Source organism: Rana temporaria, chromosome 7 (assembly GCF_905171775.1).
Source record: "Rana temporaria chromosome 7, aRanTem1.1, whole genome shotgun sequence".
Lineage (NCBI taxonomy): Eukaryota > Metazoa > Chordata > Amphibia > Anura > Ranidae > Rana > Rana temporaria.
In genome coordinates, this window is record NC_053495.1 from 112,789,167 (window position 1) to 112,806,914 (window position 17,748).

A 17,748-nucleotide genomic window follows, 5' to 3' on the forward strand; every position below is an offset into this window, starting at 1 on the left:
GTTCAGCAAACTTCTCATTGAAAAAATCTATTAGGGGGCGAATTTTATATAATCTATCAAAGTCCGTATGATTTCGGGGGGGGGCACTGCGAGTTGTCACAGAAATGCAGGAACCGTATGATCTTGTAATAGCGGGACCTGGACATCGTAGCTGAAAAAATTGGCATATGAAGGATGGGCTTTTTAGACCAATACGAATGAAGTTCATTTTTTTTGAAAGCCCCATATTCAGCGTAAGGCCTAAAAACAATCTCATATCCTCCATTGTTAGGGGTCTCCATTCAAACGGGCGGGCATAGTATGAGTTGGGGTTGTTTTGTATGTACTGACTGGCAAAAAGATTTGTTTGGTCTATGATGGTTTGAAGTAACTCATTAGGGAAAAATAAATTTAAAAATCGATTTCAGAGAAACCTTCGGTGTTGGCCTGCACACCTGGCTGTGCTGTGAAAGGGGGGATTGTGGCTGACCCTGTACTAGAAGGCAGCCACAACGGGTTGGCCAAGCCATCCGGTAGATGGGTTTGGGCCCTTCTTCCTCGGCGTGGAATTCCAGAGCTTGTACTGGGCCTTTCCTCCTGGGGTCTAGCGCCGTTAGCATTTGCTGATTGGCCACTGGGATGTCTGGCGCTGCTGGTAGCTGCCTGGGGTTCAGACCCTGGTCTTTTTGGACGGACTACTTCCTCCTCCGATTCGGATGTACTGATTTCAGGGGGCTCGTATTCCGAACCTGAATTGAAAGTGGACTCGGCACTGTTATGGGGCGGTGAGAGCTCCCCGCTGCTCTCATCGCTCTGGGTTAGAATTTTGAATGCCTCTTCTGTGGTGAATAATTTTCTGGACATGGTGGCTGTATGACAGGGCTGCACGATAGGGACTAATTGGCTGTACGTCAGCTAGAAATTGGCTGCTGGGCTCACGGGACAGGTACTCCTGATGGAGGTGACAGGTACTCCTGATGGAGCTCACGGGACAGGTACTCTTGATGGGGGTGACAGGTACTCGGGTATTTCTGATGGAGGTGACAGGTACTTCTGATGGGGGTGACAGGTGCTCCTGATGGGGGTGACGGGTACTCCTTTTTTATGGGGGCGACAGGTACTCCGGTACTCCTGATGGAGGTGACAATTACCCTTGATGGGGGTGACGGGTACTCAGGTACCCCTGATGGAGGTGCCAGGTACTCTTGATGGGGGCGACGGGTACTCAGGTACTCCTGATGGAGGCGACGGGTACTCAGGTACTCCTGATGGAGGCGACAAGTACTCCTGATGGGGGCGACAGGTACTGAGGTACTCCTGATGGGGGTGACGGGTACTTGGGTACTCTTGATGGGGGGTGATAGGTACTCTTGATGGGGGGTGACGGGTACTCTTGATGGGGGGGGTGACAGGTACTTGGGTACTTTTGGTGGGGGGGTGACAGGTACTCTTTATTCGGGGGCGGGGGGCAATCTGGACACGATACTGACACTGTAAACTGTAACTCACTGTTTCTGATTTCTCCTTCTCACACAGGATCGGTGTGTGAGGAGGAGAGCCCAGAGACAGCCGTTACAGTGCTGTTTGTTTACAATTGTGACCGGCTGTGATTGGACACAGCCGGCCACGTGGTAAAGAGCCAAATTTCATTGGCTCTTTACCCAGATCGGGACTAGGCTATGTCCAGGGGACGAGCCTCGTGCCCGATTACCGCAGTGCGCGCGCCCGACCGCCGAGATGCACGCGCCCGGGGCCGCGTGCGCCTCCTTCATAGGGAAGTGACCGGCTGTGATTGGAAACAGCCGGTCACGTGGTAAAAGCTTCTTTTTTTTTTTTTGTGTCGTGATCGGGGACGGGCTGTCTCCGAGTGACTCGCCGCGTCACCGATCTCCGCTCTGCGTGCTGCCAGGAGCCCGGATCGTAAAGGGGTTCCTGCCGCCGTCGTTTTCCAATGACGCGGTAAGGAAGTGGTTAAGGACCCCGCAGATAGGAGAGTGGAGGCTGTGGCCCGCTTCATGTTCACAGTATTGTGTTCGGCTGTGAGACCGGTTTTGGCTGGGACTTTGGTGTCGCAGACGCTGACCGAACGGGCAAATGCTTTTGCTGCAGGAGCTGGAGGCACAGGATGCTTCCGAGACCTGTAAGGACCTGGCCGAACAATTGATTCAGGGTCTGAAGTTCGTCTGTGAGTCGGTCCTGCATACACTTCCCTTGCTTTCTAGGGCCTCCGCCTATGCGGTGGTACTGCGCCGCTTTGTGTGGCTGAAATGCTGGTCTGCGGACCAGTCTTCAAAGAAGCCCTTGGTGGATTTGCCCTTTAAGGGTGAACGGCTTTTCGGGGCATCCCTGGATGACATCATTAAGGATGCCACGGGGTGGTAAGAGCAAGCTGCTCCCACAGTCTGGGAAGGGCAAGAAGCCTCACCGTAAGCAAGGATCCTCCTTTACTACTCCCAAGCGATTTTTTCGTGCGGCGGGAAAAAGTTTGCAAGGTGCTAAGACCCCCGCTGGGGGGCAGAAGCGCACCTGGTACCGCAAGCCCAACAAGCCTGCGGACAAGCCTTCTTCCGCATGAAGGTCTGCCCCCGCCCTTGTCTCGGGTGGGGGGCCGGCTTCGCGAATTCGCGGCTCGGTGGAGGTCTCTTCTTTCCGACCGTTGGGTTTGGGAAGTAGTTTCCTCGGGGTACAAGATGGTTTCTCTCTTGTCCGCCAAACAGAGATTTTTTCCTTCCAATCTCCAGCTTCCTCCGGATCACCGGAAGGCTCTGGCAAAGGCTGTCCAGGACCTACTGGACAGGGGAGTGATTGTGCCAGTTCCCTCGGAACGCTTTCAGGGGTTTTACTCCAATCTGTTTGTAGTCCCCAAGAAGGAAGGGGTCTGTCCAATCCTGGACCTCAAGGTCCTCAATTGTTTTGTCAAGGTGCAAACATTCAGGATGGAGTCGATACGCTCGGTAATAGCAGCGCTCCATCAGGGGGACTTTCTGGCTTCCTTGGACATCATGGACGCGTACCTACATGTTCCCATATGCACAAAGCACTAGCGGTTTCTGCGCTTTGCGGTCAGGGAGGACCATTTTCAATTTGTGGCCCTCCCGTTCGGCTTGGTGTCGGCACCACAGGTTTTCACCAAGGTGCTTGCCCCGATACCAACCCTGCTGAGACAGCGAGGGATCGCTATCGTGGGGTACCTGGACGACCTTCTCCTGCGAGCTTCTTCAGGCTCAGAATTAGAAGAGGACATGTCTATCACATGTCAGACTCTCCAAGAGTTCGGCTTGCTTCTGAATGTCCAAGAGTCAGTGTTGGTTCCGTCTCAGAGACTGGAATACCTGGATTCCGCGGAGGCGAGAGTTTTTCTCCCAACAGAGAAACTTCAGACACTGCAATCTGCGGTGCAGCAGTTATCGACCCAGAAGTGGTCATCTCTTCGATTCTGCATGAGGGTTCTGGATCTGATGGTGGCCTCTTTCGAGGCGGTTCCGTATGCCCAATTCCACACAAGGGAGCTACAGAAGGAAATTCTGTCACGTTGGGACAAGCTCCCGTCATCTCTGGATTACCAGATTCAGTTGAGTCAACTGGTCAAGGCCTCCCTTGTGTGGTGGCTGACGTCTCCGGTGCTTCGGACCGGCAAGTCGCTTCTGCCGTGCCATTGGACAGTGGTCACGGTGGATGCCAGCCTCTCCGGTTGGGGGGCGTTTGGGGCACCCAGTCAGCCCAGGGACGCTGGACTCAGGTGGAGTCCCGCCTTCCAATCAATATACTGGAGCTCCGAGCAATCAAGCTGTGCCTTGCCAGGTGGTCCCGGGATCTGCAGGGCCGACCGGTCAGGATCCAGTCCGACAACGCCACGGCCGTGGTGTGCGTCAATTATCAGGGAGGCACACGGAGTTCAGCTGCAGCGACGGAGGTCGCGCACATCCTTCGGTGGGCCGAAAGGTCCGTTCCGGCTGTCGGCGGTGTACATTCCGGGAGTACAGAATTGGCAAGCCGACTTCCTAAGTCGCCAAACACTAGACCAAGGAGAGTGGTCACTTCACCCGGAGGTGTTTCAGAGTCTGTGCCGAAAGTGGGGCACTCCAGACGTGGACCTTCTACGTCCCGTCTCAATTGGAAGGTGCCACGGTTCGTGGCCAGGTCAAAGGACCCGTGGGCGGACGCATCAGACGCGTTGGTGGCGCCTTGGGGTCACTATCGCCTAATTTACGCCTTCCCTCCTCTGGAGCTTCTTCCTCGCCTGCTGCGCAGAGTGGAAGCCGAAGGTGTTACAGGCGGCAGTTTAAGGTTGGAGTTCCTCCGTTGAGTAACTCCGTTTTTTTTTTTGGGGTGTTCGCTTGGTTTGCTGTGTTGTTTTCCCACCCCTCTAATTTTTTGACACTGCTTGGGGACGTCCCTAAGGTCAAAGGCTGCTGTGTTTGTCCATGAACGGAAGAGAAAATCGGATTTTTGTACTCACCGTAAAATCCATTTCTCTGAGTTCATGGACGGACACAGCACCCACCCCTCCTTTGTTTGTACTGCTTGTTACGAACTGGGGCTGCTGAGGCAGGGTGTGGGTTATACCCGGGGAACCACGCCCCCTGGGAGGAGCTGCACTGAGGAAAGTGTTGTTAACACTTAAAGTGCTTTGTTTTTGCCTAACTCTCCTGAAGGAAGCGGATATAACCCCTAAGGTCAAAGGCTGCTGTGTCCGTCCATGAACTCAGAGAAATGGATTTTACGGTGAGTACAAAAATCCTATTTTTTTAATAGCTTACCTGTAAAATCCTTTTCTTGGAGTACACCACGGGACACAGAGCCTCTATTCATTACATAATGGGTTGTATAGGTCACCAGAGGTGATTGGACACTGGCACAACCAATGAAGACAAGTTCCCCTCTATATATCCCCTCCCCTAAGGGAAGTATTTCAGTTTTTGTAGCAAAGCAGTAAGGTTCCCATAAGAAGGGGGGGGGCCTCTGTGTACTCCAAGAAAAGGATTTTACAGGTAAGCTGTTATTGAAAATCCTATTTTCTTTATCGTACACCACGGGACACAGAGCCTCTATTCATTACATAGTGGGACGTCCCAGAGCAATGCTCGATGAGGGGTGGGAGACACAAATCAAGCAGGCCGCTAACGGACAAGAAGCCCTATAATGCTGCCTGCAGCATGCTACGCCCAAAAGCGGAATCCTCATGTCCCTTTATATCTATTTGATAGAATTTGGTAAATGTATGGACTGAAGACCAAGTTGCAGCTTTACAGATCTGAGCCATCGAAACCTGGTGATGCACTGCCCATGAAGCACTCATTGCCCTGGTTGAGTGCGCCTCAACAGAAAAAGGAGGAATCTTATTCCTTAACCGCTTAAGCCCCGGACCATTATACAGGTAAAGGACCTGGCCCCTTTTTGCGATTCAGCACTGCGCCGCTTTAACTGACAATTTCGCGGTCATGTGACGTGGCTCCCAAACAAAATTGGTGTCCTTTTTTTCCCACAAATAGAGCTTTCTTTTGGTGGTATTTGATCACCTCTGCGGTTTTGATTTTTTGCGCTATAAACAAAAATAGAGCTACAATATAAAAAAAAATGCACTATTTTTTACTTTTTGCTATAATAAATATCCCCAAAAATATATAAAAAAAAGTTTTTTTCCTCCGTTTAGGCCGATATGTATTCTTCTACATATTTTTGGTAAAAAAAATCGCAATAAGCGTTTGGTTTGCGCAAAAGTTATAGCGATTACAAAATAGGGGATAGTTTTATGCCATTTTTATAATTTTTTTTTTACTAGTAATGGCGGCGATCAGAGATTTTTTTTTTCATGACTGCGACATTATGGCGGACACATCGACACTTTTGACACATTTTTGGGGCCATTGTCATTTTCACAGCGAAAAGTGCTATAAAAATGCACTGTTACTGTGAAAATTACAATGGCAGTGAAAGGGTTAACCACTAGGGGCGCTAAAGGTGTTAAGTGTGTGTTTCTTACTGTAGGGGGACGTGGCTGGACATGTGATGTCACTGATCGTCGGGAACAGACGATCAGTGACAAGCCACAGAGAAGAACGGGGGAAAGTTTGTTCACACTCACCTCTCCCCGTTCAGCTCTTGTGACCTGATCACGGGACGCCGGCGACGATCGGGTCCCGTGGGCGTGGTCACGGAGCTCAGGACTAAGTCGAGAGCACGCCGCTGGGCTCTTAAAAGCGATGTACCTGTACATGCTTGTGCCCAGCCATGCCCTTCTGCCGACGTATATCAGTGTGAAGGGGTCCTTAAGTGGTTAAACCATAAGCTTGAATAATTACTTGTCGAATCCACCGAGTAATGGTGGATTTTGATGGCGCTTGCCCTTCCTGGGACCATCTGGCACAATAAACAAAACATCTGTTTTACGTATCTGAGCAGTTACCTGCAGATAAACTTTCATTGCTCTCACTACATCTAGAGAGTGCAATAACTTTTCCCCCGCTGTCCGCGGTTCAGGAAAAAGGGAAGGCAAAACAATGTCTTGATTTAAATGAAATGCCGACACCACCTTTGGAAGAAAGGTAGGATGGGGGCGTAGTACAATTTTGTCTATGACAAATTAAATAAGGCTCTTTACACAAAAGAGCTGCTAACTCTGATACTTTTCTAGCAGAAGAGATAGCAATCAAACAGGCAAATTTTTTGCTTAAAAGAATCAAAGGAATATGGCGGGTAGGTTCAAAAGGTTGCTTTTGCAAGACTGATAATACCAAGCTCAAATCCCAGGGACATGAGGGAGACTTGACTGGCGGATTTATCCGCAGTACTCCCTGAATGAATGCCCGGACTAGGGAATGAGATGCCAGCGGTCTCTGAAAAAAGACTGATAGAGACAATATTTGACCCTTGATGGTACTCAGGGCTAATTTCATATCCACTCCTAATTGGCAAAAGGCGTGAATTCTACTTATGGCATACTTTTGAGGATTCCACCCTCTGGATTCACCAGGAAACATACGCCTTTCAGACTCTGTAGTAGATAAGCCTGGAGGCTGGCTTTCTAGCATTAATGAGTGCAGAAGGAACTGGACCCGAGAGCCCTCGTTTCTTCAAAATGTAGGTCTCCTTGGCCAGACTGTCAAACTGAGCTTTTGTAAGGAAGGGTGGAACACTGGACCCTGTAACAGGAGGTCGTGACGTAGTGGAAGTACCCAAAGTCTTTCTACCGCCATCTTTACGATCTCGGCATACCAGGGCCTCCTGGGCCAATTTGGGGCCACTAGGAGTACTGGTATTCCCTCCTCCTTGATCCTGCACAGCAATCTCTGTAAGAGAGGGATCGGGGGGAATGCATAGATCAGTGAGAACTTATTCCAAGGAATTATGAGAGCATCCGTTCCGTAGGCCAGCGGATCTGTTGTCCTGGACACAAAATTGTCCAACTTCCTGTTGAGCCTGGAAGCTAGCAGGTCTACATCCGTGGGTCCCCCAACTCTGGCATATTGCCTGAAAGACATCGGGGTGGAGAGACCACTCTCCTGGTGACAGCTGCTGGCTACTTAGATAGTCCGCTTGCCAGCTTTCTACCCCTAGAATGAAGATTGCAGAGAGACGAGGAACATGCTTTTCTGCCCATGTCAAAATCTGATTCACCTCTATCTGAGCATCCCGACTCCTGGTACCTCCTTGGTGATTGCTATAAGCTACCGCAGTAGCATTGTCGGACTGAATCTGAACAGGTTCTGTGTCCAGGTTCTGAGAGCCAAGTATACTGCCTGAATCTTCAGTATGTCAATGGACAGGCTCTCTTCAGTTTTGGCCCAGGAACCCTGGGCTGAAGCTTCTTCAAACACTGCTCCCCAGCCCAACAGGCTGGCATCAGTAGACACCACCTTCCAGGTGACTGGGATAAAGGACCTTCCTTTCTGTAGGTTTTCAGTTCTTAACCACCAACTGAAGCTTTGGCGCACCTGTGGAGACAGGCGCATGGGTAAATCCAGAGCTTGACCTTTCCTGTATCAGGCAGCTAGAATACTGCCCTGCAGTGGTCTTGAATGAAACTGGGCGTAAGGAACAGCGAAGGAGACCACCATCTTTCCTAATAGCCTCATGCAGAGGCAAATCGATGGTCCCTTCTTCGCCTTGACCTTGTGGATCAATTCTCTTAGAGACTCGATCTTTGGCTCTGGCAGGAATACCCTGCTTTGGACTGTGTCTAGGATCATGCCCAAATACTCTACCCTTAGGGTTTGTAGAGAGGATTTCTGTAGATTTATGATCCATCCTAAATTCTCCAGGTATTTTACTGTATTGAACACTGCATGATCTAATCCTGCCACTGACTGATCTATCACAAATAGATTGTCTAGATAGGCCGTCACTGCTAAGCCCCGTGCCCTCAATCTTGCCAACAGAGGGGCCAGAAGTTTTGTAAATACTTGGGCGCGGTTGCCAAACCAAAGGGCAGATCCACAAACTGGAAGTGACAATGTTTTACCGCGAACCTTAGGAACTTTTGGTGAGCGGGATGGATAGGCACATGTAAATATGCGTCCTTGATGTCTATAGTCTCCATTCGAAATTGGCGAATGTTTAGGTACTGATTCAGAGATCTTAGATCTAGGATGGGTCTGACGTCTCCATTTGGTTTTGGAACCACAAAGAGGTTTGAGTAAAAACCTAAACCGTGTTCCTTTTAGGGGTACTTCCACAATTACATCTTGGGACATCAAGTGATCCAATTTTTTTAAGAAGGACTTTCTCTTTAATGGATCTTTGGAGAGCCTTGAACTTCAGAACCGGTAAGGTGGGATCTCTCAAAATTCCAGTTTGTACCCCAGGGATACTGCAGAAACTACCCACTTGTCCTGGATCTCTGTCTGCCATGCCGATGAAAACTGCCGAAGCCTTCCCCCAACTCAGCCGAGCGGGGGCGCCTCTCCATAAAGAGGCTTTGGGGTTTTGCATGTTAGCTTTTGAACACCACGGCTTCTTGTTCTTCTGGGCCTGGTTTTCTTTTGCGGCTGGCTGAAAATGCCATCGCCACTGACTGGAGGCAGATCTTCTAGGAGCCGGGGAGAGTGAACGTTTAAAACAAGGACACTTCTTCTCTGGCAATATGGTAGTTTTACCGCTTGATATCTTTTGGATACATTTTTCCAAGTCATCCCCAAAGAGGCGTTAGCCATGGAAGGGGAAACTGGCCAAAAGTCTTTTGCATGTTGCTTCCGCTGACCAATGCTTTAGCCAAAGAATTTGCGCATATGCAGAAGCTGGAGTGTAAGGCGAGATGCCTGTTAAATAGAATCTCTAATGGCATCCACTGTGAAACACAAGGCCCTAGGCATATTCTCCCAAAATGTTATCTGCTCCGAAGGCAGATCTTTCTGCCCCTGTTTCACCTGATCCTTTAAGACTTGACACATACCAACTGCCGCCACAGCAGGTTGGGTTACTGCGCCCGCCTGGAAAAAGGAAGACTTAAGTTAAGATTTCAACTTTTTCTCAGAAGGATCTTTAAATGCCTGGGCATTGTCCACTGGACAAGTTAGGCTTTTATTTACACAAGAGATAACTGCATCCACAGAAGGCAGACTCCACTTCTTGGTAAACTTCTCCTCCATAGAATAAAGAACTTCAAACTTCCTAGGAGAAGAAAAAAAGCTTATCTGGGTGTTTCCAGTCTGCGTAAATCAGATTCTCCAATAAAAGATGAATCGGAAAGGCACAAAGCAGCCTGTGGGGATTTTAATGAACCCAGGGAGGAGACGGGTGATTCAGTCAACTCTGAAGAGGGTAACTTGAATGCAGAGCGTACTGCTTTAGCATAACATTGCACCTGCAATTGCAGCACCTGGGAAGCAGAAAAAGGTTCTTCTGATATCCCCGATCCCTCTGATTCTTCATCCCCTGATGGGGCTACACCATCCACATCCTCCTCATCCTCATATTTTTCTGAAAGGAGATATAAAACCGGAGGAGATCTGCTTCGCTTTTTGTCCTTTTGTGAGGACTTTGCGATTAACGCAGCGATTCTCCCTTCCAAGTTGTCTAGGGCTGCCGTCAAAATGTCCTCAGTGACATATGCAGGCATAGTCACCACAGAAGAGTGCTACTGCTACTCCTGATAGAGGCAATGGCTCATCCTGTATAGGTGTATCAGTATCACAGGAGAGGAAGGTACCGAGCAGGCACGCTAGAGCCTCCTATGTCAGGCGGCAGTGATTTTTTGTCTTTCTTAGTCCCTGAATTTCTTCTCTGGGAAGACATTTTACCAAGCAAAGCCAAGGTACCAAAAATGCATATACTACTGTGCTAGTTTAGAAAATGACATAAAGTATGCAACTAATAACACACAGTTTCATGCTAGAGTAGGTGTCTAATTTGGGAGTGCTCAGCCAACCACATAGAGATCTTGCGTGCCCTTACACTGCTGTGTCCCATCAAGGAAAGCTCTAGGCTTGTGAGGCTCCTTTATCACCTCCTGCCTGTTCAATTGCAGAGGAATAGACTGCCCGCTTACATGCACGCTCACGGGCCCGCCCCCCCCTCATTGTCGTACAGCATAAAGCACGCCCCCGCGACCTAGGGGATTATGGCGGCGGTCTGACATGAGGAAGATCCCTGCCTGAGAGGAGGGAAGAGACAGCCGTCCATGGCAGAGCTACTGCAGCGGAAGGAGTGTGCTGTCTGAAGGAACAGACACTGCTCTGGAGCCAGGTGAGTGGAACTCAGCTCTTTACTCCCTCTAGTGGTGGCCAGAAAAGACACCTACTCAAAAATAGAAAAGGTCCTTAAACTTTCCTGGCTTATCTTATCCCTGCCGCAGGTTTTATGCCAAGCAGAACCAATCTTTACCCATCACGGCAGGTATGTGTGCCAACCTTCAGGGATATGGGTTCCTACTTAAAGGAAGCCTCTTCCCTGGGCCTTGTAAAAGACTCTGCCAGGACTTTTAGCGTATAGTAGCGAAAGTGCTGGACCCTAGAGCCCAGTCCTCCGAAGAGAGACATTACAGGCGACATCACGAGGCCCAGATACCATCCAGTTTTGGTGTAAAATTTTAGGCATCTTGGATGGACCCAAAAGTGTAGCTCTTTTACCCCCAGAGGGCTTCTTTGGCAGAGCTCCCTTCAGCACATTCTAATCGTGTCCAACACCTTAAACACTGGTGAAAAAACTGAGGTACTTCCCTTGGGGGAGGGGTTATATAGAGGGGAACTTGTCTTCATTGGTTGTGCCAGTGTCCAATCACCTCTGGTTACCTATACAACCCACTTTGTAATGAATGTCCCGTGGTGTATGATAAAGAAAAATTGGGATAACTTTACTGTTTTATTTTTTTATTAAAAAAAACGTATTTTTTCCCAAAAAAGTGCGCTTGTAAGACAGCTGCAAAAATACGGTGTATACAGAAAGTATTGCAATGACCAGCATTTTATTCTCTAGGGTGTTGGAATAAAAAAATGTATATAATGTTTGGGAGTTTTAAATAAAGGGAAGGAGATAGACAGGCAGGGGAAGCTCCATTAGCATTGCTGGTTGTCTTGTCATACCAAAGGCCAACACAAGAGGGCGCCAGATTCCAGAAGGAAGCAAATGACTGCAGAAGGCCGCAAAGCCGCAGCCTCAATTACCGGTCGGCATGGCCCAACGCGATCACACCAGGGGGGTGCGCATGGAAACGGGATCGCCAATTATGGTCGCAAATGCGACCTGGCGCCCAGGGTTTGAGCCCTGCAATTAGGTAAAATATAATTTTTTTATTAAACTACATAATAATAGATAAAAACCATTGATATACACACAATATAAAATATGTCAGAGTATCATGCAGTCCAGTGCAGTTTTTTTTCTGCATCAAAAACGCATGGAAGGTAGGTTATATGGTTTTCTATGGCATAGTTCACACCAGTGCTTTCAGTTCCAGAAAAAAAGTAGAACATGCTGCATTTTACCTGCACTGGAACGTACCAGAATGCACCTAAATGCACCAAAAACGCACTGGAACACAATTGTCATTATTTAAGGTTAAGAAAAAAGTGGGGTTGAAAAAAGCACTGGACTGCATCAAAAACGTACCAAAAACGTGCATGTAAAAAAGCACCTGGAACGCATCTGAATTGCGTTTTCTATGGTGTGAACTGGCCCTTAAATAGTGTAAATTCGTAAAACACTCTTTAATATCATAAGAAGGGATAAGGGCTCTTTCACACGGGGCGGACCGTTTTTCGGGCTCCGCTTTGCTCAGCAGGGATCGCTCTGTCGATCCCCACTGAGCCGGCAGATGACAGGTCGGTCTCTGTACACTGTGCAGGGACCTACCTGTCAGAGTGCCGCTCTCCCCTATCGGATCGGATGACAACGGACTGTAGAGTTCGTTGTCACCAGATGGATGGAAAATAGGGTTTTCCTCTCTCACACTTTGGTGGATCGGACAGGGTCGGATGTCGGCGTGCATGTCACCGCTGACATCCGTGACTCCATAGAGGAGCACGGAGCGCCCGTTCAGGTCCGCCTAAAAAACTGGCACGCGGACCTGAACGGTCCGCCCGTGTGAAAGAGCTCCAAGTGTACTCGCATTCAGTAAAAGGATAACAAGCATAAAAAATGTATCCAAGGAAGATAATCGATGCATGGAAGTCGATAAGTTTGTGTACACAGAAGAAACATTTATTTGTTTATTTAAATTGTAATTTTTGTCAGTGCGTTTTTATTCCTATTCGCACATAAGCTATCCATGAGGCTCACTTTTGTTTATATTTTTATATATATATAATATATATATATATATATATATATATATATATATATATATATATATATATATATATATATATATATATATATATATATATATATATATATATATATATATATATATATATATATATATATATATATATATATATATATATAAATATATAAATAATTTATTTTTTATTTTTTTAACAGGTCTTACTGAAATATTACTGTATTTTGCAAACCCCACATAAGAGTATGTAAACACAACATTTACATTTCCTGATGTGTGTTTGCTCTACCATGTATTTATTTAAAAAGGAACCTGTGTGAAATCCATGATACTCCTGCCAACCCCTCTGCTTTTCTATTAAAAACTGACCACACTAAGCAGGAGAAGACATTGTGGTCAGTTCTCTAGCTGTGCTGGGAACTCAACCTGCTCTCCAATGATCAGAATTGTTCTGACCCCCCACCCTGCGCAGCTTTTCACTGGGAAGATCAGTGTGCTGCTGTATCTCCCACCTAAGCTCGTATGAAGCTGAGAACAGGGAATGTGATCACTTGTAAAAAAAAAAGGCAAACAAAGTGTTTATAGTGTCTGTGTTGTGTATTTTTTTTATATATATATATATATATATATGTATGTATCTTATACACAAATGTTTTGCCTTTATTTTCTATTTTAAATTGGGTGGTTTTTCAAGGTGAAGGTTTACAAACACTTTAAACCATATTTATTTTTAGTTTATAGAATCCATCTCTGCTAGTGAGCAACCACAAAGGAAACAATTGGCTCTAGAAAGAGGAATCGATGGCCAACATATAAGGGATGAGTCTTCTGGACAACTGCAGGAAAAAGATGATTCTTTAGACCAGAGACCTCCAAGTCAACCGCCAGTAAAGGAACTTCTGGAAGAGAGCCCTCTTGGATCCCAGGATCAGTGGGAAGAATCTATAAAAGACAACAAACCTCTTGATAAAATATCAAATATTCACCAAGATTTCTCTGGCAGTCATGCTGAAAGTAAAGAAAATCAGTTACCAGATGGGGAAACAGAAAACAAAGTAAGTGCCTTCATCTGTCTTATTATACATACTGTATGTAGTTATATATATACTGCAAGAAGGATCTCTATCTAAGGTTACTTTCACACCTGGGCATTGTGTTTTTTAGGCTTTTTATTTAAGGGCATTTTTGTTGGCGTATACAAGCATTTTAGAAGCGCAATGCAAGCATTTTACAATTTGTATTCAAGCCTCAGGCATTTTTGTTTTAGCCAATGCAAAGCACTGGAGGAAGGAGACCAGTTCTCACAGGCTCGAAAATGCCTCAAATACAGTACATCTGCAAAAACTTCTGAATTTGGTCCTTTGTAGGTGTTCCAATTGAAAGCCCCCCTCTTGGGACACTTGGGAGTTTGAGCTTGCAGGGTCAGGTGACCAGACCAAACTGGGCTAACAATTACTAAGTATACACGTCTTTTTTTTACATGGGTTAGGCAGGATAGGTAGCAGGAGGGGATATAAACATTTATAAGCATAGGTGGGCCTTATTGATGGCACAGAGGAGGAAGGATACCATTTTTATTGCCAAGTTTTCCTCAATGTGGATATGCATATTAGACCCTATAACACATCTGTCTGCTTTTACCCTTTGTCTGTTACTTATAATTAATGTGACCCTAAAATCATTTATGTTGCAAAGTAACATAGCCACTTTAGACAGTGCCTGCTCCTATGTTGACAACTCCACCCATCTCCCTGATCTGTGATGCCTCCTTGCTATAGAAACACAGGCTTTCTGGAAGTCTCTTTGCATTGGGGTCTCTAGACCATCCATTTCTCTTGTGACTGTTTGGACCTGACGATAAGTCAGTCCATACACCAACCATCTTATTGTGAGAGGGCAGGGCGAGTATGCAGGTACCTAAAATTGTGGGTTTTAAAAGGCTTTTTATCAGTGGATCAGGAAAGTCATAACCGCTTTTTCACTTCTCTTATTTTGTACTGGTTGCAGATTTCTTTTAGATTGTTGTGATTGCAGCTTGTCGATGTAATGCAGTGAAAACCTTTATGAATCTTAATTTTTATAGAGCCAGTCCACTGGAAAAGTCAAAGAAAGAAAAGAATCTACAGAGGAAGAAAATGGTCAGCTGCTAATAAAAAGAGATGGACCCCAAGACCAAGTCGGAAACAGTCACCTAATTGTGGAAGATATATATACAGATCCTGAGGAACAGGCAGAATCTCTCAGTTTTGTGGTAATTGAAAAAGAAAGGTTACAAGATTAGATGTCGGTAAAGCAAACAATGACATCATGAGAGCAAAACACTGTGACACCAAAAAATCAAGATTCTAATATGGTTAAGTAGCACTTGGTGAAGGAATAAATGGCTTGAACCTTGGGTTTCTTTCAGTTCACAGGTCCACTTGCTGAACTATTTTTTATGTGGCTCTTTCTAGCCATAACCTGGAATGTTTCATATTAAAGCGGATTTTTTTTTGTGCTACAGACCACAGGGTAATCTCTGTAAATGGAACACCAACATCTGTGTAATCCTGAGTTTCCAACCCATGATGTGTTTATAGCAGATACTAGATGAAATTATCCAGTTAAAATAGCCATCCGATGTGTAACCTCTGCATTCTGTCCCCCTTCTGGTAACTGATGGAGAGTCCCGCTTCTTTGACTGGCAGTTGGGTGGTGCACTATTTTTTATTGATTTTTTATTCATTAAAAATGTGTTTTATCTGAGCTGTGCAGTGTGATCTGTTTCTGCCACTTTCAGCCAGAAAAACCTTACCATAGGTTTTCATATTTTTTATTTTTTTTAAATCTAGTAACTTTTATTGAAACAAAAGCACAAGGCATTACAATGTACAGGTAGTCGGGCACCCAGCCTTCAATAGCGAGAAGGTTATTATCTTTAATCTATTACACAATAGAAGTCTTGTGCAAAATAATTAAAATTCCTATTTTGTTTTAAGATTTTTGTACTTTAATCTATGTTTGCTCACATAAATATCAATGCACATGTAATATTTAGCGTTTTGTAAAACATTTATTTTGAAAAAGCTGAAAATACAGATTACAATTTGGTTTTAAAGTTAATATAAGGGCCCAAAAGTCTATTCAGATTGTATACTTCAAGATTGTTAGTAGATATAAAGAAGATCATACATAAGACTGCACTGTGTATGGTCAGCTTTAGCTGGAATTGTATCTATCTGCTAAGTAATTTATGAAGCTGGCCATACAAGTTACAATTTGTGCAATGTCTACTAAATTTACCAACGACCCTGACTTGATATACATTTCATGAGTTTTTGTTCGATCTTGCACAACCAAGTTGCTGGCAAGTCTGAATTGGATTTCTGTGTGTGTGTGTCTAATCACATAATAAGTTCTTTTGCCACTTTTTTTATCCTCTTTTGCCACAACTACTTTACTTTTTTATTATAAGATATTTTTGTACTTAGAATGTAATGTATTTAGCTAGCATAAAGCACAAAGAAATTTTAAGTTTTAATATATGGGATTGAAGATATTAAAATAGGCTTATATAAAAGAACTGCAAGAGCTTAAGAGTTTAAAATTGTAGTTCATGCTTGCCTTAGCACTGTTGGTTGCTAGACCAGGAGCCCATCATCACACACCAGTTGCCACACTACCAACACGTTGTTTAAATGGTAACAATCGGCATAACAGTATTGGGACCCCATGGATTGTGTGCATGTAGGCAGGAAAAGGCTAGGAGGAGTTTAGCAGTACTAAGATGCTAAAAAGACGGTTGAGGAAAAGACCATGAACAGGCTTTTTAATAAAAATGTTTTTATGATACACAGTACTGGGGAACAGAGGAGAGAGACATTGGGTTGAATTGATCAAAGTTGGAGCAGACAGCATTTAGAGCAGACGTGCATAGTAACCAATCAACTTCTGTCTTCAACTTGCTTAGTTAAAGGGCACGGCTGTCCATAGATGGGTCTTTTTTTTTTTTTCTTTTCGGTCAGCCAACAAGCTGATAGAAAATAAAATTAAAGGATTCCTTCATCCACACAAGTCAAGGAGAAAGGAATCCTCCCAAATATGCTTATGCATTCTGACAGCGGGGACTCCTCCAATGTCTGAATACACTAATTGGCGCTGCAGCCGATTGCCTGTTGCCGATAATTGAATGAAAATTTCCCAACATTCTGATCAACTTCTGTCAAGGGGCACGGCCATAGATGGATCGAAATTCGACCAGTCACTGCTGAACCGACTGAATTTTGATTAATCTATCGCCAGTTTGTCACCTTTTCATAAAAATTGTACAAACTCCAAATGTCCCAGCCACCCCTTCAGACCCCACTGGACATGGCAGCCTCATTGCCACATACCGCTAATGTAGGAGCCTGTACACCACAATACACACACCCGGAATAAGTATCCATCCAGCATGGCAACCCGGAGGCGTTCTGTACGCAGTTGGTTTACAGAATGCTAGGGGTGCAACGGATCGCCACTGATCCGTGATCTGAACGGGTCAACATCCACGGATTGAGCCCATAGGAAAGGCCGCGGCTTCGGCCTAGCATCTTGGTACAACCAGCGGTGGCCTAGGTGAGCTTCCCAGAGCGGCACTGACTAGAGAGATGTGGACATTACAGTGTGGAAGATGTGGACATTACAGTGGGGAAGATGGGGGAGATGTGGACATTACAGTGGGGGAGATGGGGGGAGATGTGGACATTATAATGGGGGAGATGAGGGGGGATGTGGACATTACAGTGGGGGGAGATGACGTGGACATTACAGTGGGGGGAGATGTGGATATTACAGTGGGGACTATATATGGTGGTGATCTGAAAAATGATCCGATCCGTGGCTCTGATCCGAGGAACGATTCGAACCATGAGTTTTTTGATCCGTTGCACCCCTACAGAATGCCCCCAGAAATTGATGATCTGGTTTTTCTTTTTTTTTTTCTTTTTTCAGCTCCCCTCCGCCAGTACATTGTATTCTGACTGCAGGACTCTCCATTGTTGGATTACACTGATCAGTGGCTGAGGTTTTCC

The 17,748-nt window shown here is 45.8% G+C and overlaps 1 protein-coding gene across 2 annotated transcripts in view; it reads left to right on the plus strand.

Moving 5' to 3' along the window:
* The window catches only part of CLCC1 (chloride channel CLIC like 1), a 118,080-nt gene extending 102,353 nt beyond the window's left edge, over window positions 1–15,727 (plus strand). For both annotated transcript variants that reach the window (XM_040359833.1, XM_040359834.1), the window contains 2 exons: window positions 13,432–13,752; window positions 14,781–15,727. In XM_040359833.1, coding sequence (XP_040215767.1) covers window positions 13,432–13,752; window positions 14,781–14,978 — 519 coding nt within the window. In that variant the 3' untranslated portion in view covers window positions 14,979–15,727. The remainder of the gene's footprint in view (window positions 1–13,431; window positions 13,753–14,780) is intronic.
* Window positions 15,728–17,748: the final 2,021 nt, after the last annotated feature.